Here is a 27,736-nt window from a genome sequence, read left to right on the forward strand (position 1 = left end):
CACTAACCCTGATATTGCATCAGCGACGGACTAAACCCTCTCAGGCAGATTCTTTTTAGTGTAGACTTCAATAAAAACAAAGTGCAGTGCTATAAAGTGAGTGCTTTAAAATGCTTTAAAGTTCAGAGCTTTACTGCATTGTTTATCTGACTCTTTGATGTCTGAAAAACAAGTTTTGTGAGAAAAGGCATCTGGTCCCAGTGCTGCAAAAATCCTGCTGACGGTGAATGTTGAGACATTTTTGCCGTGATAAGCCCTACTTTTAATGTTTCAGAAAAGAATCCCGATTTGTCCTACCTTCTCACTCCCAGCGAGGTCGACCAGGTACAGCTTCCCACACAGCTTCTGCTCTGTCTCCACGTTTTCTTGTTTGATGTTTATCAGGAAGATGCTGTGGCTGCGGGAACTGTGCTCATTCATGTCTAAAGAGTCAAAAGGAAGGAGAGGCTTTAAATCAAACTCTTTATATTGAACGTCATTCAATTCATCACTTCCCATCGACAGAGTTGTTAAGCTACGTAGATGTTCCTTTTGCACCTCATCATGCTTTTCTCACCTTTGCACCTTGAGGTTTTCATACTTTCACTGTGAAAAATAAATCTCACACAAAACGTCTGACAGAGTGAGTGTCAGGACATAAAGAAGATCAACAGCGTGACTCACTGGTGACAGCAACGTGACGGCTAGCCTTCCCTTCATCTATCACATCCATCACTTCCTCGGGACTCGTCACAAAGCGCTCCGTGCAGCCCTTAGTGAAAAGAAGACGTGCAAACATTTATATGTGCCATAAAAATAACCATCCACTCATACAGCACATGTACCAACAGAAATACTGCATCTGCTAATGAAATCCAACATTTCTCGAACATGAAAATGGTTTGACATTAACTTTACTTCAAATCTATAACCTTGAAATGTATAGCACTGTTTTGTCATTTGGGGAAATGCGCACATTTGCTTTATGGAGACTGAGGTAATTTTTAACAAATCCAACCTACCAGCATATTATATTTGTTTGTTTTATACACACAAAATCAAAAATGTGGAATTATGGAATTAAACAGATGCAACCATGGAAACTAGTGAAAGGGAGTTACTAGACCAAGAATTGTCTCAAGTCATTACCTAATTTCAACATGAGTTTGCATAGATTAAACAAATCCAAGATATAATATGTTAAATTATCTTTAAAAGTGCTGGTTGGATAATCTTGACAAAACCCTTAAGCTAAAGCAAGCTAATCGGCCGCTGCCTTCTTGGTTATATTTAACAAGAATATATGAAAGCAGTATCAAAAATCATTTGACTTTCCAACAGAAGGTGAATAACTGTATTTCCGAAAGTGTCAAACTACTGTTTCCTTTAAACATACACCCATAACACAAACTCAGTTACTAATACACAGTAAAAGGAGAAAACTCAAACTGAATCATGTCAAACGGCTGATGACTCACCTTCACGTAAGGAACTCTGTGTTTGTCTTCATGCACCGACAAGTTGGTTTTGGTCACTAGGATTTAAGAAAAAGAGGTCATTGTGTTACCCAAAGCATTATCTGCGTGTGTACGTGTGAGAGCAAATAAGCATCTGCATGTGAATGTGTTTTAATTCGACCTGACTATGTTCCCTTAGTGAGTCAGACTGTGCTAATGCTGCGGGGAAAAAACATGTCACTCCATCTATGAACGATATTTATGGAACTGAACTTTTCTGCCAAAGTCGTTGAGAGGTTAAGAAGATGACTCTGCTAATGTCAGCTAACAAAATGAAAATAATACTATTTATTGCCTGAGTGTCTGCATGAATCATCTTACATTTAAAAGTCATATAATGTAGTTGATTTTTTAACTTTCCCTTGATTTTGGAGACCGTTTTTCCCCTGGAGACTGTGTGCTTGTGAGTGTCCGTGTCATTGTGTTTTATCGCACTACAGCCACTTTTTCCTCTTCGGAAAACCTCCACAGGGTGTTGTTCTCTGTGCTGCCTCGCTTCATCTCACTTGTTTTCTTCTGTTTTGATGTTCATAGCTGTACATGTTCCTCAGCTACTGTGAGCTTCCCCGCATACAAATGGCGGCTTTTGCCACTGTCTCTGGCTCGATTAAAGATCTAATCACAAGGATGCTGCCTACAGCTCCCTGTCCAGGCCTCTCCATCATTTCACACTGGTTACACCTCGTGATAGGACTATGAACTTCAATCTTGTGCTGCTTTCGTGTGTAATAACTAAACCCCCCCACCCTGTTTCTATTATTTGAAGCAAAGAAGCATAAGAAAAAGCAGGGATACATTAAAGAAAATGTGCTTTCCATAATAAATTCACAATGATATAGACTCAGTTTGTTATGTGTTACTGTAACCTATTTGCTTTTTTTGAGTCGAACGCTCCAAGCTTAGCTCCCTTTGTTCTGATTAATGGTCAATGAGAGCTTATTTTTTATTTATTAAAAAAGCAAGCTAATCACCTGCTGCCTGCCTGGTTATATTTAAAATAATATATGACAGCGGCATCAAAAATCATTTTACTTTCCAAAATAAATTGAATAACTATATTTCATAAAATGTCAAACTACTGTTTTCTTTAAACACACACCCATAACACAATACATTCATAATGATATAGACTCAGTATGTTATGTGTTACTGCAGTTAACCTATTTTTTGTTGTTGTCGAACGCTCCAAGCTTAGCTCCCTTTCTTGTGATTAATGATCAATGATAGCTTATTTTTTGGACAATGTTGCAGTATCTGTGAACAAATGTCCTTGGTTTGTGTCGCTATGCATGCAGATAAGTTTTAGGCACTATTATCAGGCCTGAGTTTTGTCTAAAGTGTTCCTCTCAGGCTGAGGGCCCACACTCCCTCCATTAATAAGGCAGGTCAGACAGGATGTAACCTCTACAGTCAAACACTGGCAGCATGGCGGTTTTTTCTCTCCTCTCTTTTCTCATTAGGATTTTGGCAGCAAGATAGAAAGTGGAAAAACATGATTTCAAAAGTGAAATGTCCCCCACTCCCCCAAAGACATTACACCCTTAATGAAAATATTATTATTATGCACCTAGGTGTGGCTTACATGTTTACATTTCCCACTGTGTATCGCAAGGGAACTGTACAGTGTTAACAAATGTGTGATGTGTTTTCACTAGGAAGTGTTTGATGCATGAACACACCATCCAGCAGGTCTCGTATCTTATCCATATAGATCTCGAAATAGGAGACCTAAAACAAAGCAAAAACATTAAGCAGGTAATCTATGGAATAAAGAGGAGGAACAGAAAAAAGTGATTCTCAGAGAAAGGAAGTGAGGGAGGAACATTGTGAAAATATTCAAAATGATGTTGCAGTAATCTGTGTTCCAGTGGGTTCAGCTGTATTATCCTCAGACTGTTGCATAAAGGGGAAACAGCACAACACATGTAGTTGTCAAGGTTTATACGTCATGATTTATTGATGCGTGGCGGTTTCCACTCAGCCAATCCATGTGAGGATTACCTCAGAGGCACAGGCTGTATTCCCTAGGAAGGTATCACAGAGTAAAATAGTTCATCCCTGGGAGACAAGTGTGCAAAACTACGCATGAACAAAAACGTGCACACACCTGGAAATTCACACCAACCTTTATGTGAAATTCTAGGTTCTCATCCATAGCAAATATATGTTCAAAAATGTCCTCTGCGATCCGGGGGATGATTCCCATTCCCTGGGGATCATGAAGGTTCCCCTACGAGAAGAAAGAGACGATAAAAGTATATGTGAGTAAAAAGAAGGATAAATGCAGACACTGGGATGAATACAGTGAAGAGAAAAGTAAAATAAAGAAGAGCAGAGACGCTTTGACTTTAAAAAGAACAGGGTTATTGCCCAGAGGGAGTTGTAAAGGAGGTTAGTTCCCACCAAAGGCTGGGAAAGAGAGATAGTGAGCTGTGACAGTTATGGAGGGAGATGTACTGTCAGAGGAGAGCATGGGAGAATATAAAATGCAAATGTGTGTATGCCTTTTGAATAATTTAGTGATACTGTACCTCCATGGTGTGTGTTTTTCCAGAGGACGTCTGCCCATAGGCAAATATAGTCCCATTGTATCCACCCAAAACATCTATAGTGAGAAAAGATCACACACAAAAACATGTTAAAAAAAGAAGAACAACATTTTAGAAATAAGGGATGGTGCAAAGTAGTTGTGATGAATTTACATAATTGGGATAATCTTGAACATCCTCACATGAGTAACTTTAAAAAAGCTGTCTAGCTCGATATTATGGTAAAGAAGTGAAAAATAGAGCCTGATTAAGAAACTCACACAATGTTGCTATGTTTTATTTATGTAACCTTTGCCAATGCAGAGACCTCATTATGTACAGTGTGATAACCTCATTAAAGACTGCTCGAAAATAATGATGTGTGTCTGTTATACAGACAAATATAATTGCCTGTTTCCTTACAAAATGTAAGGTAAAGCAATGTTATGATATATTATTGCCATTTTAAGAGTTTTAAACTTCTGATTATCAGGATCATTTCATGCAAGTCAAAGTTATTTTGTCAAGGAAAATCGTGACGTAACATTTTCACATCATACCATGCCTACAGTGGAAAAGATTATTGGTAGTAAGAGTGCCAAACAAAAATAAATCTAACAAAATTACACATTTTAGAGAGCCAGGTATGTAAAGCATAAGACAGTTGGATTAGATAAGCACCTAGACAAATATGTTTGGCCCCCAAAGACAGGTCAGACTGAGCCACATAAAGACTGTGTGCACTGAGAGGTGTACGCAGCATTTAGGTTCGGTTTGTTGCTGAACGACCTCAATAAACAACAACATCATACCTGCAACGTTTAATTCTCCACGAGGCACCTAGTATAGTACCAACCAAGATGTTATTCTCCCTCCATGATGGAAGCCAAAGTGAAACAACACCTCAACATTTGAGCTAATAAACCCTTGTGGTAAAGGTCAAACAGTGATAAAGAAAGAAAATGTCGCCCCAAAAGGCCAGGTGCCTCAGGTAAGCTGACCACAAATCTCTTAGGCTCTGATTTGAAACAATGAGGCTCCCCTCTCTTTCTCCTCCTCTCCTGTGATTCCTTTACTCGTGCAGCTCGCAGCTGAGCAACGTGTCTTCCTACGCACTGGTCATGGTGGGACCGAAAAACTGCATGACACACAATAGAACAAAGAATAAAGAATCTGTCTGGAAATAAAGACAGACGGAGATGAGATCGCTTAACAGCAGAGACCACCACAAAGAGAAACACAGAAAAAGAAGAGAGGGAGGTGAAAGAGTGCATAAATGTAAGAGAAAGATGAAAAAGCATTAAAAAGATGCAGCAAAATGTAGAGAAACTGACAAGAAAGACCAAAAAGGACAAAAAAAGTCAATATAAAAATGTCTCTGGCCTCGCTGTTTAACCCTTATCCCCCGACAGATTTCAAATCTTACTTCAGATCTCATTGCTTTATTTTGCCAAATCCCTCACCTTGGATTTTTCCAACCCTGCCCTGCGATTCATCCCACCGTGTTATACCGTCCTTCCTCGGTCTAAGTAATCTTTCCTAGCAAATCAATCTCTTTGCTCCATGCTCCATCTACAGAAGGGCTAGTGAAGTTTCACACTCTCTTTGATGTTGGCCTAAAAATGAGACCTTAACAGGGGGGAGAGGCAGACAGAGGGAGGGGCGAAGGAAAGAAGATTCGATTCTCCTCTGGCTTCGTTTGATCTAGGGGCCTTCGGATACACCAGTCCCGCTTTGCTTTGATTAGTATGCATCTTGTTAATGTGTGCATGTTGATGCTCACACCTGAAAGTCGTGTGGTCGCATCATGTTATGGAAATTGGTTTTCTCTCTGCTTTTAAGTAGCTTCGAATGCATTCAGTCAGTGTATAGAAAACTGACAAAGCCGTAAAGGTGAACCGAAGGATATTGAGATTGAAAGAGTATTGACTCTCTCCCTCAGCTTTTATGTCACTCACACGTCTCGGATGAAAAGAAAAGGCACACAGTTTACTTAACTCACCTTTGACAATCTGCTTGGCGCATGTGTTGTAGACCTGTATCTGGGTGGTGTTCGTAGGAAACACCTGGTCAAACACGTATGACTTCCCCTGTGAAGTACAAACACACACAGTCAGCCACACCACAACACAGACAGATTGGAGATTCTGATGTGTGTCAACACTTCATCATCCCCTGTGACTCCCTTCCTTGGAAGTTTGTGAAGCAGAGCAGGGAATGTGAGAGAGACTTCACACATAATGTTTATCATTAAAACATGTAAAGCCATATTGCCACTGTAAAGTGCTACATCCATATTTAATTCATAAACATGCTTTATGGACGCTGAGTCCATCTGTCCTGAATAGCAGTGCATAATATATCACAGTATGAGGCCAGTATGTCTCCTTTGATGCTTCCTGTGTTTGTCTCTGATTTTATTTGTGTACATTCTGCGCTACTGCAGAGGATGCTTTGCATGAGTGCACTGTTAAGCCTTAGGCAAAAGGCTGTGCAACCCCAAGAGAGGCAGAGAAAGAGATCACATGTGAGGTGAAGCCATTAGAGGCAGCGTTCAAGGACTTGGAGAGTAAAGTGATGGAGTGGAGAGGAGAGATGTAGTGGAGGAGTAGAGCAGGGGAGTGCAAATCCAGAGAGAGCAGAAGAAAGTAGATGACCTGAAAGCAGTAATGGCATGGAAGAAAGACTGTACTTAAAACAGTAAAAAAATATATATTATAAAGAGGTTTTTTTATACTGAATCAGTGGGTCAGTTAACCAGACGGAAAAGCAGCCTGTTAGTGAGAAACAAGACAGCCAATCAGACGTCCATCAGCTACAAGTCACACTGCCAATTTCCCACTGACACAGACATGGGTCGCCATTCAGCCAGTTAATTATCCAACAAGCATTATTCCACTGAAAAGCCACTTTCCATATTTTACAGACACCACATATGAGGTAACACAGTATGTGAAAAAGATAGAAACTGAAGGCAGTCTAGTCTTGTTATTAAAACATGCCTGACAGCAGTTTGTGTGTGTGGTGGGTATAGGGATGCATATAGAGTATACAATGTTCCTCTAGCAGTGTGTGCAATTGTACAAAACAGCCTAGACCACCCACAAACCTGCATACATCCACTGAGAGAAGAAGAAACACAGTAGAAGGCTATCTTTCCTTCACAGCTATTTTTCACTCAGGTTTTATTATAGTATGCTCTTTGTGATGCATTGGTCGCATGACGAACAAACTATACTTACTGTATGTAAGGTATGCTGACTTTGATGAGGACAAATATTTGTATTGTGTCTTTTCTTTTTCTTATTTATGAAACAGTCTTCAAAACATGTTTCATGGAAATGTTAAATATAGATGTTTATGTTATATACTGTTTTTTTAAATTCACATGATTAATTAAAAAATACTTTTAATCTGATACATTTATACAACCTTAAAATAATGTTTGGTTAAAATCAAGAGCTGTCTATGCAACGCTTTATTTGAGGATCTAACGTGTAACTAAGGCATTATGGGTCAAAATCACCATGGAAGCAGATTAAATAAATGTTGTGTAGGCAATCTAATGTAACCAGACATGGAACTCATCTTTGTTCTTGACCATATACTGTATATATATATATATATATATATATACATACGTTAGTAAGGCGTCTGAACTTTCCTTCAAGCCTGCAGAAAGGCTGTGTCAGGCAGAAGATGACGTACCCTTTGAGAGATCTGCAAAGGTCTCTTATGTAATCTGGATGTACTGTTTAATGGCCAGGATTTACTTTGGCCGTAAACCATCGCTAGTATAGGCTGTTCTTTCCTTATTGTCGGGAGGGTTGTATAGGGAGCAGGAAGTGGGAGCGCCATGTTACATAAGCACGTCATTAAATCCATATAAGCTCCATGAGTCTTGTTCTATTCATGCTCCTGTTCAAGGCAAGAGGGGATAATGTCCCTACAAGGGAACACATTGTTATTGCTTCTATGGTTTAAATATGGAAATGTATTGATATCATAGGGAGAAAGGCAGGCATTAAAACCGTTTTGAAAAGAGAATGAAATTGAGACCCGTTTCAACATGCATTGAATAATAAGCATTTTTGACTGGTTTTAATACACTCTCAAACTCCCATGCAAATGCATTCTATGCTTTTTTAATATACTACGACAAAAATAAAGTTGTTCTTCCCCTTGCATAAAAGCCATACAACTCGGGTGGGTGCTTTAAAAACTGTGATTATGTCTGAACCAGCAGTCTGGGATAAAATACATCAATAATCCCCCGCACCTCAAAGTATTACATAGGCTATTGCCCCGCTGCTTCTGAGCCTTTTAAATGACACATTCAACAACAAGCTTGACACAAAATCCCAGCGCACACAAATCTAAGTGGCTTAAATAATGCATTCTTTGGCTTTTAAGAATTGGCTCTTTTGTGGTGTAAATCACAATTCACTCTGTTGCTTTCTTATTTCACAAGCACATATATATTATGTTGGTTTTCTACATGCCATTTTAACATTGTGCATGTATCCTTAGATTTATGTACAAGGCTTTGCACTATAAGCGACTAATATGTGGCAGTAAAGTGTTTATCGTTTACAGTATATGATCAAAAATCAATAATGGGAGGTGATGATAAATAATGAAAATAGTCAAGTCAATATTTTACAGCAGTAACAACACAACTAAGGGAGTAACAATGATTTGTTGACTAGTAAGTCAGGCTGTGGGACAGAAGAATAACACAAGAATAACACATTTTGATTAAACATTTTTACGAACAAAATGTTACTTTTTTGTGCTCCACCCAGGCATGCAAACGTTGGCCGTAAACAGGCAAATGGCTGTGTGTCAACTGGAGTGAAAACCCCATTCGGTCAATTATTCAGAATGCACTGTTTACATGTTGAAATGTTCTAAATAAGGCTCCTTAAACAAGAACAACATTGTTATCACATATCTTAGTCGGAAAATGTTACGTTCGGAATAAGGCCTATTTCTGAATATGCAATATGACCCATGATATCAAATCTGAAATGTTAGTGGAATATTAGTGTGCATGTAAATAGTCATGTTATATGCATTTCATCTGTTTAAATATATGAGAAGTGGATATAGGCAGGCTACCGTTATGGACCGAAAGTCATAATCCCTTTTAAGCGATATTTAACTGAAAATACTAGGGAAATGTTTACTCATAATTTCTCATCCACACTTGCCCCTGCTAACATCTCAGTAAATGAGCTAGTAGATCATTTTAATTCAAAAATTAAAAATGTTATAGATACCATTGCTCCAACTAAGGTAAAGGAAGTGATTAGCAAGAAAATATCTCCATGGAGAAAGGCCATGACCGTGAGAACAGAAAAAAGAGAGTGTCGAAAAGCTGAACGTAGGTGGCGAAAAACAAATCTCCAGGTTCACTTTGAAATCTATAAAGAGAGACTTGGCCTTTATAATTTGGAATTGAAAAAGGCATGACAGTCTTTCTTCTCTGACATCATTACCAAAAACAAAAACAACGCACGTGCCTTGTTTGCTACCGTCGACAGACTAACTAACCCCCCAGTGTCAGTAGCCTCTGAATTTCTATCCACCAGGGCGTGCAATGATTTTGCCTCCTTCTTCACTGACAAAATTCAGAAAATTAGACAAGCAGTCAGTGCCTCTACATCAGGTACAGCAAATGTTTTGTCCCTATGTCCACCTAATATCAATTCAAACACCATGACACAATTCCATCAGATTAATGGTAAAAACTTAGAGGACATTATTCAACTTCTGAAATCCTCCTCCTGCTGCCTTGATATTATTCCAACAGGATTTTTCAAAGATGTTTTTCCTTGCATGGCCTCAGATCTACTTCATATAGTAAACACATCTCTTCACTCAGGTATTTTTCCAGAGGCCCTGAAAACTGCAGTCATTAAACCGCTCTTAAAAAAGAATAATCTAGATGCCTCAGTAATGAACAATTACAGGCCAATATCAAACCTGCCATTTCTAGGTAAAATCATTGAAAAAGTAGTATTTCAACAGTTGAGTAACTTCTTGCATTTAAATAACTGTTTGGATGTGTTCCAGTCAGGATTTCGTCCAAACCACAGCACTGAGACTGCTCTTGTAAAGGTCTTCAATGACATCCACTTAAACACAGACAGTGGCAGAACTTCAGTGTTAGTATTATTAGATCTCAGTGCTGCATTTGACACTGTTGACCACAACATATTACTAGACCGACTAGAAAACTGGGTGGGACTTTCGGCAACAGTTCTAAATTGGTTTGAGTCCTACTTAAAGGACAGAAAAAACTTTATTTCTATAGGTAAATACACATCTGAGTTGACAAATATGACATGTGGGGTACCTCAAGGCTCCATCTTGGGGCCTCTTCTCTTTAACATCTACATGCTACCACTGGCTCAGATAATGAAAAAGAACAAAATAAGTTACCATAGCTATGCGGATGACACACAAATTTACGTAACAATTTCACCAGGAGATTATGCTCCAATTCAAACACTGAGTAAGTGCATTGAACAAATCAATGACTGGATGTGTCAGAACTTTCTCCAATTAAACAAAGATAAAACTGAGGTAATGGTTTTTGGAGCCAAGGCAGAACGTATAAAAGTTAGCGCTGAGCTTCAGTCTGCAATGTTCAAAACAACAGATAAAGCCAGAAATCTAGGTGTAGTCATGGACTCTGACCTGAGTTTCAACAGTCACATTAAAACAGTTACTAAATCAGCCTACTATCACCTAAAGAACATATCTAGGATTAAAGGACTAATGTCACAGCAGGATTTGGAAAAACTTGTCCATGCTTTTATCTTCAGTAGACTCGACTACTGCAATGGTGTCTTTACAGGCCTCACTAAAAAATCTATTAGAAAGCTGCAGCTAATTCAGAACGCCGCTGCTCGAGTCCTCACTAACACTAAGAAAGTGGATCACATCACTCCTGTTCTGAAGTCTTTACACTGGCTTCCTGTGTGTCAAAGAATAGATTTCAAAATATTGTTGCTGGTTTATAAAGCTTTGAATGGTTTAGGCCCAAAATACATGTCTGACCTACTGCTAAATTATGAACCATCCAGAACCCTCAGGTCTTCAGGGACTGGTCAGCTTTCTGTCCCCAGAGTCAGAACTAAACATGGTAAAGCAGCATTCAGTTATTATGCTCCGAATATCTGGAACAAACTCCCAGAAACCTGCAGGTCCGCTGCAACTCTTACTACTTTTAAATCCAGGCTGAAGACTTTTCTTTTTGCCGCTGCTTTTAATTGAACTATTCACATCTTAAACTGCACTGTAACTTTTAACTTTTATCCATGTATTTTTTCTTTTAATGTTTATTTTATTATCTTTCCTTTTTAATGACTGATTTTAAATGCCATTTTTAAAATGTCTTCCATTTTTGTAAAGCACTTTGAATTACCTTGTGTTGAAAGGTGCTATATAAATAAACTTGCCTTGCCTTGCCTTGCCTTTTAGTGTTGCCATGGTTTAACATGCAGCCTGGTAGCCTGCTGCTCCATCAGTTAGTCACTATTTAAATAACTCAACCTTGTGATCATTTCCCAGCTTAAGAAAATATTTTGAAACCATTACATTAAGATGATAAAGTGAGAGTAGTTGAGTTGCTTTTTTCATGCCACACGGTGCTTCTGCTCAACCTATTTAAATGCAATTTGTGTCACTCCCAAGAGCTGTAGTCGAAAATGAGGCAGCATTAACGCGTGTCAGACATGAATGAGATCTTTTCCACAATAAACTCTGACTTTATAGAGCTAGCTTTGCTTAAAATATTTTGTCTGTGAAAGAGAGTGGTGGCAGAATCCAAGCTTCAAGTTTAGCTATTATTCTCCTCCATTTCCTAATAAGCAGAACTGCTCAGCTATTATTTTCAAGTGCTGTATTTACAGCTGCAGGTACAAACAAGCTCCCCATCAGAGCTGATTAGCGCTGAATATGTACCCACTGAGCCAAGCAACGCTACACAGTACGCACATGCAAACCACACCAGAGAGAGAGGGGGGTAGTGAGGGAGAAATCATGATGTGGTCTGCATTGGGGTGAATCAAATGAGTTGGTTACATAAGCTGGATACAAAAATCATTTGTTTCACTGACTCCTCTGTTAAATCACTAATCTGCACCTGTGCTGCATAAATATGATATCATAAATGTACAAAACATTGTGAGAGCTCTCTATCTGCATCTATCTATTGGACATTCATAGAAACCTCTGTGTGTAATTTAACAGATGTCTTTTCCATTTTGTGCATGCAGCTGATAAAGCTGGAATGGGAAGCAGCAAGGTGTGTGTGTGTGTGTGTATGTGTATGTGTATGTGTGTGTGCGTGTGTGTATATGTGCAAACGATATATCAAATTATGCTCCTACATGCAGACATTGTACATGGCCCACAGCTTTGTGTGCGATGTCAAACACCCACATGCCCTGTCCAGTTGCAATCTGCTGCTGTCTGCCAGAAGACAAAGAGGCGGCGGTTTGCAGGCAGAGGGAGAGATCAAGAGAGAGAGAGAGAGAGAGAGAGAGAGAGAGAGAGAGAGAGAGAGAGAGAGAGAGAGAGAGAGAGAGAGAGAGAGAGAGAGAGAGAGAAAGAGAGAATTAAAAACTCCGATAAATCAACAGAATCTGTGAGAATCAATGGCCGTCGGCAAAGAAAAGCCTAAAAACAAGACTTTGCTGAACAAAACAAATACAAGGGGAAAATAATCACTGAGAAGGAATAATAATAAGTAGGATAAATAAGCCTTAAAAGCAGCAACTACATGAGAGACAAAGAGTGTGAAATACAATCACGATCAAAAACAACTGAGGAGTGACGTTGAAGAACATACACAAACAAGAGAGGCAATTGACTGAAGAGAAGAAAAGGAGTTAACAAGAGGCAGTGAAAGAAAGCTGTTCCAGCAGCAGCTGTTGAATTTAAATGGAGGTCTTCTGGTACACAGGGTTTAATACCTCTGGGACCAAAGATGCTCCTCTCTTACCAGAGGGCTTGGCTTTAGACGTCTGGGTTCCATGCATGGGTCTTTTAACAGACACATGCTGTACAGACACATTGAAATAATGCACATGTCTGTAAACAAACAATGCCTTGCGATGAAGCTAAACGACAAAGCAAGGCGTCTCAGTGAGAAACATTAATGATATTATAGCAGCATGTGTCTAATGTTAGCAGCTATTAGGCTGGACATTAAGGAATATTTAGGTTATGTTATGTGCTTTTAACTGTTATTTTGATTGCATATTATTTAACTATTAAAAGAAAAGGCAAGAAAGACTGTTTGGTACTTAGATGGATGTAGGATATAGAATGAATACATAAAGGTTGCTTTTTTGTAAGGCATCAAGATTACACAAAACTGCACAGGGCATTTTCTGGCCTAAAGAGAGACGATTGAGATGGTTTAAACTACACAGTCGTTTTCATGGGATCGATAGACATTTGGCATGTAACTGGATGGCGACAAGCACTCTCTGATGTCAAGTCACACACTGGGTTAATCTCACCATGTTCCACCACATTCTCCCTGAGAAGTTTGGCTGCACTAGAGGCTCAATTACCGCATGCTACATCCACCTTGGCTTCTGACAGACAACCGGTATAACACACACACACCGCAACAAAAAGGTCACTTGTCAGGAAATTGTAGCTCTTTTTAAGTGTTTGCCAAATTGACCTATGCCTCCATTACTGTGGTGTGGACAGACTTGAAGGTGAACTAAAATATTCACAAGAAAAGGGCAACACACAAAACTGCACCCGCATATGATACATTTTTGGTAACAACTGCCAATACTGGCTCCAAAGTAACAATACACACACATTTTGAACCCTTTCAGAGAGGTTTAATGTATGTCACATTCTTCTCCTGCATCTAGTTTCAATCCAAAGTCTCCCTCACACTAACCAGGAGACATATAGCTCAATATTTAAATGCAGAGCTGGATGATAAGAGGATTAGACATGTGTTCCTCCTCCTACACATTGGCGGGCTGTCAGTCAGGCAAGCAGGCGACTGCTCACTTTTTGCTCCATGGCTCCTTTTGCAGGGGTTTAGTATTGGCGTGTGAGCATGACTGAGGGCAGATGAGGAAAAGGAGGGGGACCCATTTCCCTTATCAGACTCTGTGTGTGTGTGTGTGTCTCTTTCACTCTCCCCTCGCCCCACAAACTCATCCACTGCCCGTATTTCTCCTCACACACAGACATGCACATACAAGCACAGTGAGACCGACAGCAGAGAAGAATTCATGTTGCCAATGTCTGCTCAATCCGTCAAGTTAATCAGGCTTTGAGCCTCAGATAACAGCATCATTAGCGATTCTCTCGACATCAGAGAAATCCCTTACAACTGGAAAAGCTCCATTCACACAATATAACTAAACATGACTGTATTTTCTAATTCACTGTGCTGACAAGTCTAATCAGACTCGACTGGCACACTGCCTCGAGCACAAAGCGGCTCTCAGTGTTGACTGAATGCAGGGACACATTGTGTATTTTTAAAGGTTTTTGCAGATATCCTGTAGTTAGCTATTTTTGTAAGTGTTTCACTTAATTATTAGCAAAGGGAACCGAAGTACACCACCCAACATTACGTTGATAAAACTCTTTTTATAATTTCATTTAGTTCCCTTCGTCAAGTTGTTTATTGAAAATCCACACATTGAAGTGGAGCAATTAGTCCCCCATCAAAGTGAAATAGTGCATACTGCATAATTGATCAGGAGTGAGAGAAGCAGGAGTCAGAGGAGTGGAGAACAGAGGGAAGGGATGAGTGGGCTTTGTTCACCAAGTTCCAGAAAACAGGAGCAACATGGACCTCCCTGTGGACACTGGTGGAGTGAGAAAAAAGAGAGCAGCATCCAGTTGAGGAGAGTGTAACACAGAAAGAATGAGAAGGAGAGGGGTTACTGCAGGGCAAGAGGGAGTGGCTGTATGGGGAGTGAGGAGACAGGACAGGAGAACTACCTGGGGGACCGATAGAGAAAGGCAAGGATTGTGTTTGAGGAAGTGGGAATGTGATGTGAGGGAATGGCAGAAAGGCAGAAAGTGATACAACGTATTCCTTTAAAGTGCAAAGAGAAAAAGGGAATTTTAACATTTACAATTCCATAATAACTGAGCAAATTCCTTCTACTGATGAAGATTGTGTGATTAAATGATTAAGTGGACTATGTCGTTATTTTGACAAATCTCAATAGTTTAACTTCGAATAAGTTATTGTACAAAAACGTATGTAAAAAAACCAGGAACAGTTTAAGAACTCTGGCTAATATTCTTGAATAAGTAAGGAAGATTCTAAAGAAACAAGTGCTTGTACCTTTCCTCTGAGGTATCAAGTGAAATGTCATTTTGGTATAAACTTTAGCAATGGTGCATTATAATGGTGTCTTGTTCCATTATAATCCCAATATTTTAAATAATACAGCACTGCTGTCTTTATTTCTGGAAAAAAAGCTAAAGCACAAATTGGAGAGCCAAAGACAACCAGTACCAGAAAGGCAGACTGAAAGTCCACCCAAATAGGCTTGCACTGCAGATACTACCGAGACTGAGAGTACAACATAGAGTGAAGGAAAGAGAAAGAGTGAAGGAAAGAGCAAAGAGAAGGAAAACACATGTCAGAGATGACGAAGACGCCTCATTATTTAAGTGACACTTTCACTGTCCTGTCCTCGTCCACAGCGTCACGATTGATTGGGCCTCCACACTTCACATCCTTCCAGTTATTTACGTCATGGATTTATAGAAATGTTACAGAAAACAGAAATGGTCCTTGACAAAGAAACAAGTTGTTTAAAATGAAAAGGGACCAACGACCTCAGCTTGGAGCAGAGAGCTTTAATCACAACCTGAGATGGTATTAGCCGCTCTCAAAGGGCATATGTGATATCAAAGGAAAAGTCTGAGGTCTTGTAAGTCATTACCGCTGTATTTCAGCCAACAGCCATTTGCTTTCAGCTAAAATGCATATAAGCTAATCTAGTCAGAATTCATTCACACAAGGTACAGGATTACTCCTGACAGCAGCTTTGTCTCTGTCAGCGCTGCTTCGGAAAAACAAGGAAAAAAGCCAAAAACATTTAGCATTTAATACAGAGTAAAATCGTGTTTTCAGCCGGCAAGCTAACCTTATAAAAGCATCGTGTCTATGTGCTAAGATAATCAAATCAAAACGTACAAACCCTGCAAGAAGAGTGCATCAATTCATCACAAGTACCATTTTATAAAACAGCTATTGTGCCCATTTGTACGGTGGCCCTGAAGTGCAAGTAAAAAAACAACATTTCACAAAACACTTCAACATTTCATAAAACACAACAACATTTCATAAAACACAACAACATTTCCCAAAACACAACAACATTTCCCAAAACACTACAGCATTTCAGAAAACACCACAGCACTTCACATTTTACGGAAAGGGTATTCCTTTAGGGGGAACACTTCTTGTTTGTGATTGGACAGAGACAGCCAGAGAAGCACTGCTGTGATTGGTTGTTTTTGCTGCCAGTCAAGAAATTACGCTTCGTGATTGGTCAGCACCCAGCCGACAGCACCACGTATTTCCTGTTTGGTACTGTTCCATACCTGCCAACCCTACCGATTTGGGCAGTAGTCTACCGCTTTTGATATGTTTCTACCGCCTACCGATTTAGCTGGCTTTCCCAGAATGTCATTCTTCCCCAATTATAAAAAATAAAAATGACACTCCAACTGGACTCAACTTTTAGCGGAAACCGATTGCAGCGTGTCTGTGATCCCATCATACAAACAGTCCTCTGTGTTTCTGAAAGAGAAACAACGTGCAGAGGCCCCCTGGGACTGCGGTCAAGCCAGCCTCCACTTCGGAAAACGAAGAATATGAACCTGGCTTTATCCAATGTTCACACAAGAGTTCTGGCTTTCCTACATCCTTACACATCCTTCATACACTGTCTCAACTGAAAGAGGACCAGAAACACACAGAAAATATAATAAAATGTGGAGACTTTGGGATATTTATCTCCCATTCTTTTACTTTTGGACATTTTACAGACCAAACATGTCGTTGATGTCACTGTTTACCAAACTACCACTTTTTCTGAAAAATGCATAAAATTATGCAATATATGTTAAATACATGGTTTATACATGTAATTACTGGGGTTCCATTTCTTCTGATTATCTAGGTTGGGCGTGCACATTTGCCACGCGCAAACCTACCTCTTTTGGATTTGGAAAGGTTGGCATGTATGCTGTTCAGCTGTTTCTTCACAAATTTTGAACTGATTTGGAAAGAATGGAAGAAGAGATGGAAATCTTAAGGGAATATTTTAACGAAGGATATACATACAATGTTATCCTCGACATGCTGTCAACCCATCACATCATCAACATGTCCCTTAGAACCAGGGGTGTAGTGCTGCCAGAGCGCCGCTCCGGTTGTTAGCATCTGGTTAGCGAGCTGTGCTAACGTACATAAGGAGTTGTTTTTACAACAAGGTGGAGGAGAGTCCTCTCCTGTCAGACTGAGAGGATCTTATAACTACAGCTCAGTGAGGTCTCCTCAGTCCTAACTCTTTAAACCACGCTTTCAGGGTTCTAAGCAGGGGTGTAGTGCTATTTTTATAAGTGCAGGAGTGCACCTATGACCAACAACATATGGACATAGGTTACTATATCAAAAGTGTGCAAATGTATTTAGAATCCTATCCATGTGACCCTTTTTTTTAGTGGGTGGTGGACCTAACATCCTCTAGGGGAGTCTGGGGGCATGCTCCCCCGGGAAGATGATTTGTTAAATGTTGAAGTTAAATGCATCAATCTGGTGCACTTTGAGAGCAAAGTTAGGGACTAAATCTATGGATACATCTCTCAACAACACCCATGTGAAACAGTACTGTAAACAGAAGTACTTTTTCTTTATGCATATCTTACTAATCACTTCTAAACTGTATTTTAGTTGTACTGTCCTATAGTATGAGTTGGAATTCTTTCATACCTGTTTTTCATTTATTCTCTTATTTTTTATAACTATAATGATCATATAAAAAGGTGTGCCTTGGAAATACTTGTTTACATAAATGGTGACCAAACCCTTTGAGACCCACCGAGATAACTTAGACTAAAGTTAACTATCTAAACACTCAGAGAGTCCTTTAGCTCACTGAGCTGTAGTTATAAGATCCTCTCAGTCTGACAGGAGAGGACTCTCCTCCACCTTGTTGTAGAAACAACTCCTTATGTACATTAGCATAGCTAGCTAACCAGATGCTAACAACCGGAGCGGCGCTCTGGCAGCACTACACCCCTGGTTCTAAGGGACATGTTGATGTCGTGATGGGTTGACAGCATGTCGAGAATAACATCGTATGTATATCCTTCTTTAAAATATTCCCTTAAGATTTCCATCTCTTCTTCCATTCTTTCCTACTCAGTTTAAAATTCGTGAAGAAACAGCTGAACAGTACCAAACAGGAAATACGTGGTGCTGTTGGCCGGGTGCTGACCAATCACGAAGCGTAATTTCTTGACTGGCAGCAAAAACAACCAATCACAGCAGTGCTTCTCTGGCTGTCTCTGTCCAATCACAAACAAGAAGTGTTCTCCCTAAAGGAATACCCTTTCCGTAAAATGTGAAATGCTGTAGCGTTTTCTGAAATGCTGTAGTGTTTTTTGAAATGTTGTTGTGTTTTATGAAATGTTTAAGTGTTTTGTGAAATGCTGTAGTGTTTTGTGAAATTTAGTTTTGACTTGCACTTCAGGGCCACCGTACATTCGTGAGAGAGAGTAACATTATTCCACAAACACCTGCCTTGACGCCCATTTCTTCTTAAAAGTAAAGCCATGTTAATAAGGAAGGCTCTTAAAAGGTGCTGTCGATTCCTCCAAACCAGTTTTTCAATTAGTACACAAACAAGCAACTGTATTGACTGAATGTAGGCGTTAAGGGATGCTGAAAGACACGATAATGCAGGCAACATATAATGCTGTCATCTCTAGTTGTGCTCCAAACTGAAATGGAGTTTTTTGTGGTTGTGGTCCACAGTTCTAATTAAATCTATAGTGCCTCCACACTGTGACTGATCCTCAAGAGCACCTATAGTTCCAAAGGAAGACACATGCAGTCATCAACCAAATCCAGCCACGTTGCACCATTAGTATGAGAGCTGTTAATGACCACATGTGGCGGAGAATGAATTATAAATTAGGGAAGGAGGGAAGAAGTTGTGTATGGAAACATTGACATATATTTCTATCAACCTCTGTATGCTGGCAACAATTATTAAAGCAAGTGATGGTAGAGGAAAAGCTAAGTAGAAATAAAACAATTCAAGGAGCAGTAGTGAGAAATTAATTGAATTTGCTCTAAAAATCAACAACACGGTACGGGGGATTCTCTTAGTTATTCAGCAGCAACTAATGACCAAGCTGTGCAGTGAGGTAATTTTGATAACAAGAATTATTCCTTTTGGAATTTGCATAAAACTGAGTAGATTAGAAACTTTGCAAGATAGAAAAAAGGTGGGGCAAAAGAGCAAAATAAATCACTGTGTTTTGATTAAACCTACTGAAAAACACTAAGAAACAGCTGGTATTGTAGCCTGAAGAAATGCATAAATGTCTGGGTTAAGACCAAACCAGAGCAAAGCAAAGACTAACATTAGCCTTTGTGAGATTGTGAAGATTTTCAAGTCTCTGTTATGTAATAGTTTCACTAAAAACCTAAATTTGATTAACCTTGTTAAAAAAAAGTAAAAGAGAATGTGCTTGAATGCTTGGTTCCTCTGAGAAAATAAATAAACAGATACCCGGGGTAGATGTCACTGTCCTCCAGTGTCAGATCAATAAGCTGAACTGTGATCAATATAAGGAAACAGAAGTCCTGGGCTTGCAGAAGGCCGGGATCCTCTAATCGTATCCCTGGGATTTCCTTCCTGTCTTACGTCCAGGCAAATATAGCTCCAACTGCTCGGGGGTCTTGGCATGTGCACACACGTGTGCGAGCATGTGCAGCCGGTTACGTTGTACTGCCAACAGACACCAAGGGCAGACTTGGGGACCAAGCTGCATCCTGGGCAGGGCCATGGCTAATGAGGTGAGGATGCTCCATTAATGTTCCCCGGAGCTAAAGGCCTGGTGGTCACAGCCCACTTCTGTCATTAAGGGAGAGAAAAGGGCTGGGAAAGTGTTGACGATCTGGCACAAGCTTATCTAACCCTGGCATGTGTGCAGGCTAAATAAAAATAAAGATGAGCTGTAGAAACTGGCAGCTATAAAATGCTGTTGCTGAGTGTGGCTGCGGACTAAATTGATTTGTTAATATGAAAAAGATGAGAGGGAGAGCTTTCAGCCCTTGTCGGTATGGGCTATGGGTAGATAGAGTAGGTACTCTAAAGTTTAAAAGTAAAAGCTAGCCATAAAGTTGTAGAGATTAGAATATTGATTTTACTCTTGAAATACAGCAAAATTACTTTCAGTGAGTCAGTTTTCACATCTCTCGGCTGACTGCCGAAATAAACTAACCAAAGTCGGAAGAATCTTTTAACATATGACTCCTGACTGACAGGAGCTTCCCTCTCGACACTTGAAACCTCCTCCTGACTTAATGAGATGACAGATGAGGCTGAGCTTTTTCTTCACATCCTCCAAAACTGCTGCTGAGTCGTGAGGAAATAAGCAGCAGAATCATCACACCATGAAACACAGCTAGATAGAGAAAAATACACTGAAGCGTGAATTTGGGAAGAGAGAGAGAGAGAGAGAGAGAGAGAGAGAGAGAGAGAAAGAAGGGGGAGAAGATGAGGTTTGATCCCAAGTGGTAGATGGCAACTAAAGGGAGAAATGTGCACTGATCTTGACCCTACACAGCAATCCTATTACATTTCCTAATTGGATGGGGTATGAGCACTGCAGTGATAGAATTAGAGCACTAAAGCGTGCATGGTGGGGATGCAGGAGCCCTTTGGACCTCCATGTCCGACTGTTTGGTTTGCCGACAGTGAAAGAGAATGCAAAACAAATATGCTTAAGGAGAAAACCGCTGCAATGTAACTTTGATACAAAATGTACGAGACAGGTGACTTTACTCGACGCCGACATGCACTGTCAACAGTTTGTTTCAACAGCAGCTGCTTTTCCTTCTTGGTGTATAATCAAGAAAGAAAGAGGAGAAGAAAAAAGAACCAGCACTCAGCTGAGCTCGACAGGAAGAGAGCTGCAGCTCCATCAGAAAGCAGACGGACATCTTTGAATTTCCGCTCATAAATAATCGGGGACTATCTAACAACATTACATGCCTATTTTCTGCATCAGATCACCATGGAACCTAGTTTATTTTTAATCAACCTCAGAAAAAGCTTCCAGGAGAAAATAAGGGCCTTCTCAAACGAAGCTAATCCCAAAATATAAAAGGTGAGCCTTGGTAGATAATACACTACATCTCTGTGAACCTTTTGACAAGACTGGTCTAATCCTCTATTCTTCCTAAAAATGTAAAAAGGTGTATTTCTCAATTGTAATTGAAGGCTTTAACTCTTTTGAGATTCTATAGTAGTCTTGTAAGCACACAACGGAATAGCAGCCGGGGAGAGGTAATCTATAGAATTATAAATGGTGTGCAGAAAATAGAGAATCAATAGCTATTTAATGTGCACATTTCAACTGGACTCCCTAACACGTGCCAAGGGGCTCTTTTGACTGCAAAGTTCAGCCTCCTCAATATCTATCATGGGCAACAAAGGCAGAAATCGAACAAGTTCAATATGAAAATGACATCGGGTTGGTGTAAAGGTTATGATTGTTTTCAACTTGAAATCAGCATAAACACTCATGCACAGCTACGCATGATCCAAGGTTGAGTGAGTTTGACAAGATGACCGTTTTGGGAACAAAATGACTTTCCTGTTGTTTTTGCATTTTGATCAAAAGCTAAAACAGTCTGGCCTTGCTCCAGGACGCAGGCTCATTAAACTTGTACAGGGTATATGCAGGAATCCTGAAGTCAAATTTAATACCTTTTAAGACCCTTTCCATACATTTTAAGACCTCATCGCCACTTGGAGTTTTAACCGGTGACATTGGCGACAGACTTTACCTCACATTTACTATATACAGTATTGATTGTCCTTCCTCCTTATCTTCCAACCATTTGGACCCAAACTTGCATTTCCCCATAACGATGTTGTTTAACAACCGGCGTAAACGGACCTTCGCGCGCTATCAAGCAGTGAGCGTGCAATGTCCTGTTCAGATGACGTCAAATCCAACGGGATGCCATAAATAAACTACACAGAATCACATTACACACCTACGCAATGATTACATTCAGGCAGACGTTAGAATACAACCTCTTTGGACAATTTATATACTTATTGAAAACAAGCTACAAAATATAATACCTTGGAAAATGCCGTTTAATACTTTTTAATACTTTTTAATAGCCTTCATTTTCGCTAAATTGATTGATCAATTTTTAATACTTTTTAAGACCCCGCGGACACCCTGTTGTACCTCTAATGTTGGAAAGTAATGCTCCATGATGAAAGGAACTTTCGGAGCCAACTAAATGACCTACAGTTACTGCAGCGTAAAATTCACTGTTAAGCGTTTCTTCTTGCTGGTTTAAAATAGTTGGGATTGGATTTAGGAAAATAATCTGTATTAACAAATTATATTTTACACTATCATCCTGTTAAGTTAAATTCAGCACAAGGATGCAGATACAAATATTCACAACAGCAGTCAAATGAATCATCAAGGGAATGGTAATGAGCATACTGGTGCTATCTTCAGCACCAGTGAGGTCCTTAAAGCTCTCGCAGAATAAAGAGATATGAAAACAAACAATCATGGAGTGACAGCACAGGGCTGAAATAGCAGTTATTTAGTGGGAATGCTGTTAACTGCATTCCCACTATCTGTTCTTCTACGCACGAAATTCTTTATTATTCCGCCGGAATTTTGCACCTCTTCTCCTCCCGCATTGAACATCGCAGAAACTCCGTTCAAACATCAAAACGTTCAGCTCGGTCAGGAATCAATGGCTATTACTTTTTTCATTCATAACTTTCATAATTCCAGAGATATAGCCCATAATTCATCACATTTTTAACATTTTAACTTTAACATTGCACAGCTCGTTAAGGCTTATGTCAGAGTTAGAGTGGAGGACAGTTTGAAATTTGACTTCATATTCTTTTTTTAAACTGCCATAATTCCCAAACCCTACATTCCTGAGACATCATTTTTCATGACAAACGTAGGAAAACATCTCGTAGCTTGAAAAATGACAAATAATTAGGCAAAAATAATTAAACAAAATGTCTCTTGAGGGCATGAAGTGACAAAAACTTTCAACATGCCTCCATTAAAGCCCATTGTAATTTCAGGCTGATATTTCCTCACGGTAGCAGCCGCACACCTTTAGTTAAACTGCCAAAAAGGCCACATTATTAACCCGAAAGTACACAAAAATTACACTTCAGATACTCAACTTCCTTGACATGCTTCACGTTTTGAGATTTCACAGATATCTGTTACGGTTCTTCGACAAAACGTTCACATGTAAGAGGTTTATCTCTCATTCAGAACAATGGAAACCTTTGATCTCTGCACACCTCGTTAGCTCAAATATAAACACCTGTGTCATGGAACACGATGATGTCATAACACACAGGTGTTCGTGTTTGAGCTAATGACGTGGTCACTGGAGTTTAACAGACTGTCTGAGCCTATTCTTTTCTGTCTGATGGAGACTTCATACTGACTTCAACATGTTCCACCTATTTTATACATTATTGGTGACACACAGTCGTCCTTAGCTCAAATATAAACACCTGTGTCATGGAACACGATGATGTCACATTGACAGGTTTGGTAACGATGCAGCCATCAACGCATCTAAGCGTATTATGGGGTGTCATCAAATGCCGTTGCCATGGCGACAGACCACTCGCCATGAAGCACGATGTCGCTGTAAGTCCAATGGACACGGTCCGATCGTCCCCCAAACTTCGCTTGTATATCACCGGTCCAGCCCTCAACAGCTCTACGTCAATTATGGGGTTTCTTCAAACGCCGTTGCCATGGCAACACAATGCTCGCCATGAAACACGGTTTTCTCATAACTTCAGTGAAAATGCTCCAAACGGCCCAAAACTTCACAGGTTTGGTAACGATGCAGCCATCAACGCATCTAAGCGTATTATGGGGTGTCATCAAATGCCGTTGCCATGGCGACAGACCACTCGCCATGAAACACGATGTCGCTGTAACTCCAATGGACACGGTCCAATCGTCCCCGAATCTTCACTTGTATATCACCGGTCCATGCCTCAACAGCTCTACGCCAAATCTGAGATCTCACCATGTGCCGTTTCCATGGAAACGCATCCCTCGCCTTAAAACACGATGTTGTCGTGATACCTATGCAAATGGTCTAAAACAGCACCAGACTTCAGATAATGGTTAATGGTCCGGCCCTCAACAGCTCTATGTCAATTATGGGGTGTCATCATATGCCGTTTCCATGGAAACGCATCCCTCGCCTTAAAACACGATGTTGTCATGATACCTATGCAAATAGTCCAAACACCACCAGACTTCAGATGACAGTTAATGGTCCAGTCCTTAACATGTCTATGTGCCATTAGTGAGTTTTCCTCAAAAGCTGTTGCCATGGCAACGCATCCCTTGCAATAAAACACAATATTGCTATAACTCCTATGAAAATTGTCAAGAAGTGCTAAAACTTCACATGTGTGCCAACAGTCCAGCCGTGAAGACATCTACGGAACAGTTTTGAGATTTCTTCAAAAGCCGTTGCCATGGCAACACAATGCTCGCCTTGAAACACGGTTTTCTCATAACTTCAGTGAAAATACGCCAAACAGCCCAAAACTTCACAGGTTTGGTAACGATGCAGCCATCAACGCATCTAAGCGTATTATGGGGTGTCATCAAATGCCGTTGCCATGGCGACAGACCACTCGCCATGAAACACGATGTCGCTGTAAGTCCAATGGACACGGTCCGATCGTCCCCCAAACTTTGCTTGTATATCACCGGTCCAGCCCTCAACAGCTCTACGTCAATTATGGGGTTACATCATATGCCGTTTCCATGGAAACGCATCCCTCGCCATAAAACATGATGTCGCTATAACTCCTATGAAAATGTTCAAAAAGTGCTCAAACTTCACATGTGTGCCAACAGTCCAGCCGTGAAGACATCTATGGGACAGTTTTGAGATTTCTTCAAATGCTGTTGCCATGGCAACACAATGCTCGCCATGAAACACGGTTTTCTCATAACTTCAGGGAAAATGCTCCAAACGGCCCAAAACTTCACAGGTTTGGTAACGATGCAGCCGTCAACGCATCTAAGCGTATTATGGGATGTCATCAAATGCCGTTGGCATGGCGACAGATCATTCGCCATCAAGTTAGTTCAAAAGTTTGCAGTTCAAATATTCTGCTGCTTTTCCAAGCCTTTTTACTTTCTTTTCTTCTCTCATCACACATTCAAGCCCCCAGTGTTCATGTATCATTTCAATCTAAATTCTTCACGTTCTTCTTACACATTACATTTCAGCATAGCAGTTTAGCGTCAGCTTTTCAGCATAAAGCATTCCCACTAGCAATTTCTTCAGGAATTGCATTCTCTAGTTTCATCTAGACTCCTAAATCATATTTTATCATCATACTGCCACTGGTATGATGTATATATGCATGTAATGCATTTTTAATAAGCCAGTGTGAAGCACATATGGCACTAGGATGTGATATCCAAATGTTACTGCCTCTGAGCAAGAGAGAGAAATTCCATATCTTGCTGCATTTGAGGCATCCATTGGTTATTTATTTATTCATAGAACTGAGTCCAAAGCGTGATTCATTGGGGCTGTCTTTTTCGCTTGCCAGAAGATTAGGAGGGACAATCTGGCCCCTGTGACGCGGCATTATTCCCGACAGTGAAATACTAGAGACAGCTGTGTCACTCCATTGTGAAGCAAACACTAAGGCTGAGCCGCGGGGCCGTACAGCCTGAGTGTGGTTATTACTGTCACACATCCATTTAGCACCGAAGGGCTCCACAGGTGGCATACCAGACAAAATAAAACAAAAGAAACAAACAACTAGGGGATGTGACATATTGCTATTGTCATTCAAATTAACTTTGGCGAGAAAGCTGTTGCAATGTTGGAAAGTGCTTCGTGGAACTGCTATGAAACGTGACTAACTTCAGGATGTGCAGCAAAAGGTTAACCTGTTCTGTATAAACTCATGATCCAACAATCACTGTATTAATGCTTTCAGACCCTCTCAGTAGCCTACTCTTAAGTTTATTTGTGCACTGTTAATCCACACCTCAGAGAAAAAGCACTTATTCCTCACTAATAGGATGCAGTACATGATAAGTACATATTGTATGACTTAAGATTGAAATGCAAGTCATGGTGGTAACGTCTTAGTCAAAATGAGTTATATTCCAAGTACTCAGGTGCGTGCCTGAGTAATCAACTGTACAGTGGCTACACTAATCTGATTTATGTTAGCAATGGATTGAATGACTGTATTATGTTTGGCAGAAGTTGCTCACAGGCAACAACACCGGACTCTCCAGTTCCTCTCAGTTTTTGGAGCGTTGAGCATCTTGCATTTTAGTTTTCATGTTCTGCATCTTAAATGTTTCTCTCAGTTCAAATCTCACTCCTCTCATCAACCTTACTTATAACTGCATAAGAGCTGTTTTCAGTGCCAAGCAGACTGCTCAGCAGAAAACAGCAGGAGGACACAGTTAGCAGGTCGTTGGTGAACATAGTGGAGCATTTAGCAGCTAAAGAGCCAGATATTTCCCCCGGGAGTTGGCAGAGACCAAAACATATGGACATAGCAGCAGAAAATATTGTTAACATTTTGGACGGAGAAATAACACAATCTTTCTTTTACAAATATACTTTTGAATTCACAAGTAATATTCATAGGACAGTTTGCAATCTTAAAGAGTCTTCTCTAATTATGCACCTGTTACACTGCATGGTAGCTTATCACAGATAAACTAATATCTTTGTAAACAGATGCTTGACAAATGCGTTTATCAAAATGTAGGATGATGCTTAAAGGACGTATAGCTATGTTAATGTATCGAGGTCAAATGCAAGTTAAAGTTGTCAAATTTCACATCCAAGCTGTTTCAGGAGTCATTGCTTTTTGACTGTGATATTAAAGTACAAGCTGTACATCTTATCACTCAGACTTCACCTGTTCCGAAATGTCTTAAGGCCCCAGAGACGTTCCTTCATCAATTCAGAACACACCAACATGCCATTTCCTCGGATCTTTAATCTCTCCTAGTCTCCTCCTGCCTGCCACCCAGGTGCTGCCAAACCATCACTCAGAAGCTCAAATCATTGGCCCTGTCAGTTACCAAGTTCCAGAAGAAGCCTTTCTCGAGCAGACAAATGTGGGGCCATCAGCACTGCCCGGATGTAAATTGTTTTTTATAAACATTTACCAAACGACACAGTTGTCGCTGCAGCAAACCTGCTTACCTGCCGCCCGATATCTTACATCCAGATCCAATCTGACAGCCGCAACATTTAAAGTCTCAGGAGAGATTTTTACAACTTCCTCTTAGAGTATTCCAGAGCTGCGAGAAGGAAGCTACACAGGGAAAATAGACACTATAAAT

General features: G+C 40.1%; 1 protein-coding gene across 1 annotated transcript in view; it reads right to left on the reverse strand.

Moving 5' to 3' along the window:
- kif5ab (kinesin family member 5A, b) overlaps window positions 1–27,736 on the reverse strand; it is a 62,586-nt gene that overhangs the window by 33,166 nt on the left and 1,684 nt on the right. The window contains exons 2-8 of the mRNA XM_034139174.1: window positions 6,027–6,114; window positions 4,028–4,101; window positions 3,622–3,726; window positions 3,176–3,224; window positions 1,458–1,513; window positions 664–751; window positions 298–422 (exon numbers count right to left, since the gene is read on the reverse strand). Coding sequence (XP_033995065.1) covers window positions 298–422; window positions 664–751; window positions 1,458–1,513; window positions 3,176–3,224; window positions 3,622–3,726; window positions 4,028–4,101; window positions 6,027–6,114 — 585 coding nt within the window. The remainder of the gene's footprint in view (window positions 1–297; window positions 423–663; window positions 752–1,457; window positions 1,514–3,175; window positions 3,225–3,621; window positions 3,727–4,027; window positions 4,102–6,026; window positions 6,115–27,736) is intronic.

The sequence above is a fragment of the Trematomus bernacchii genome, unplaced genomic scaffold (genome assembly GCF_902827165.1).
Source record: "Trematomus bernacchii unplaced genomic scaffold, fTreBer1.1, whole genome shotgun sequence".
NCBI lineage: Eukaryota > Metazoa > Chordata > Actinopteri > Perciformes > Nototheniidae > Trematomus > Trematomus bernacchii.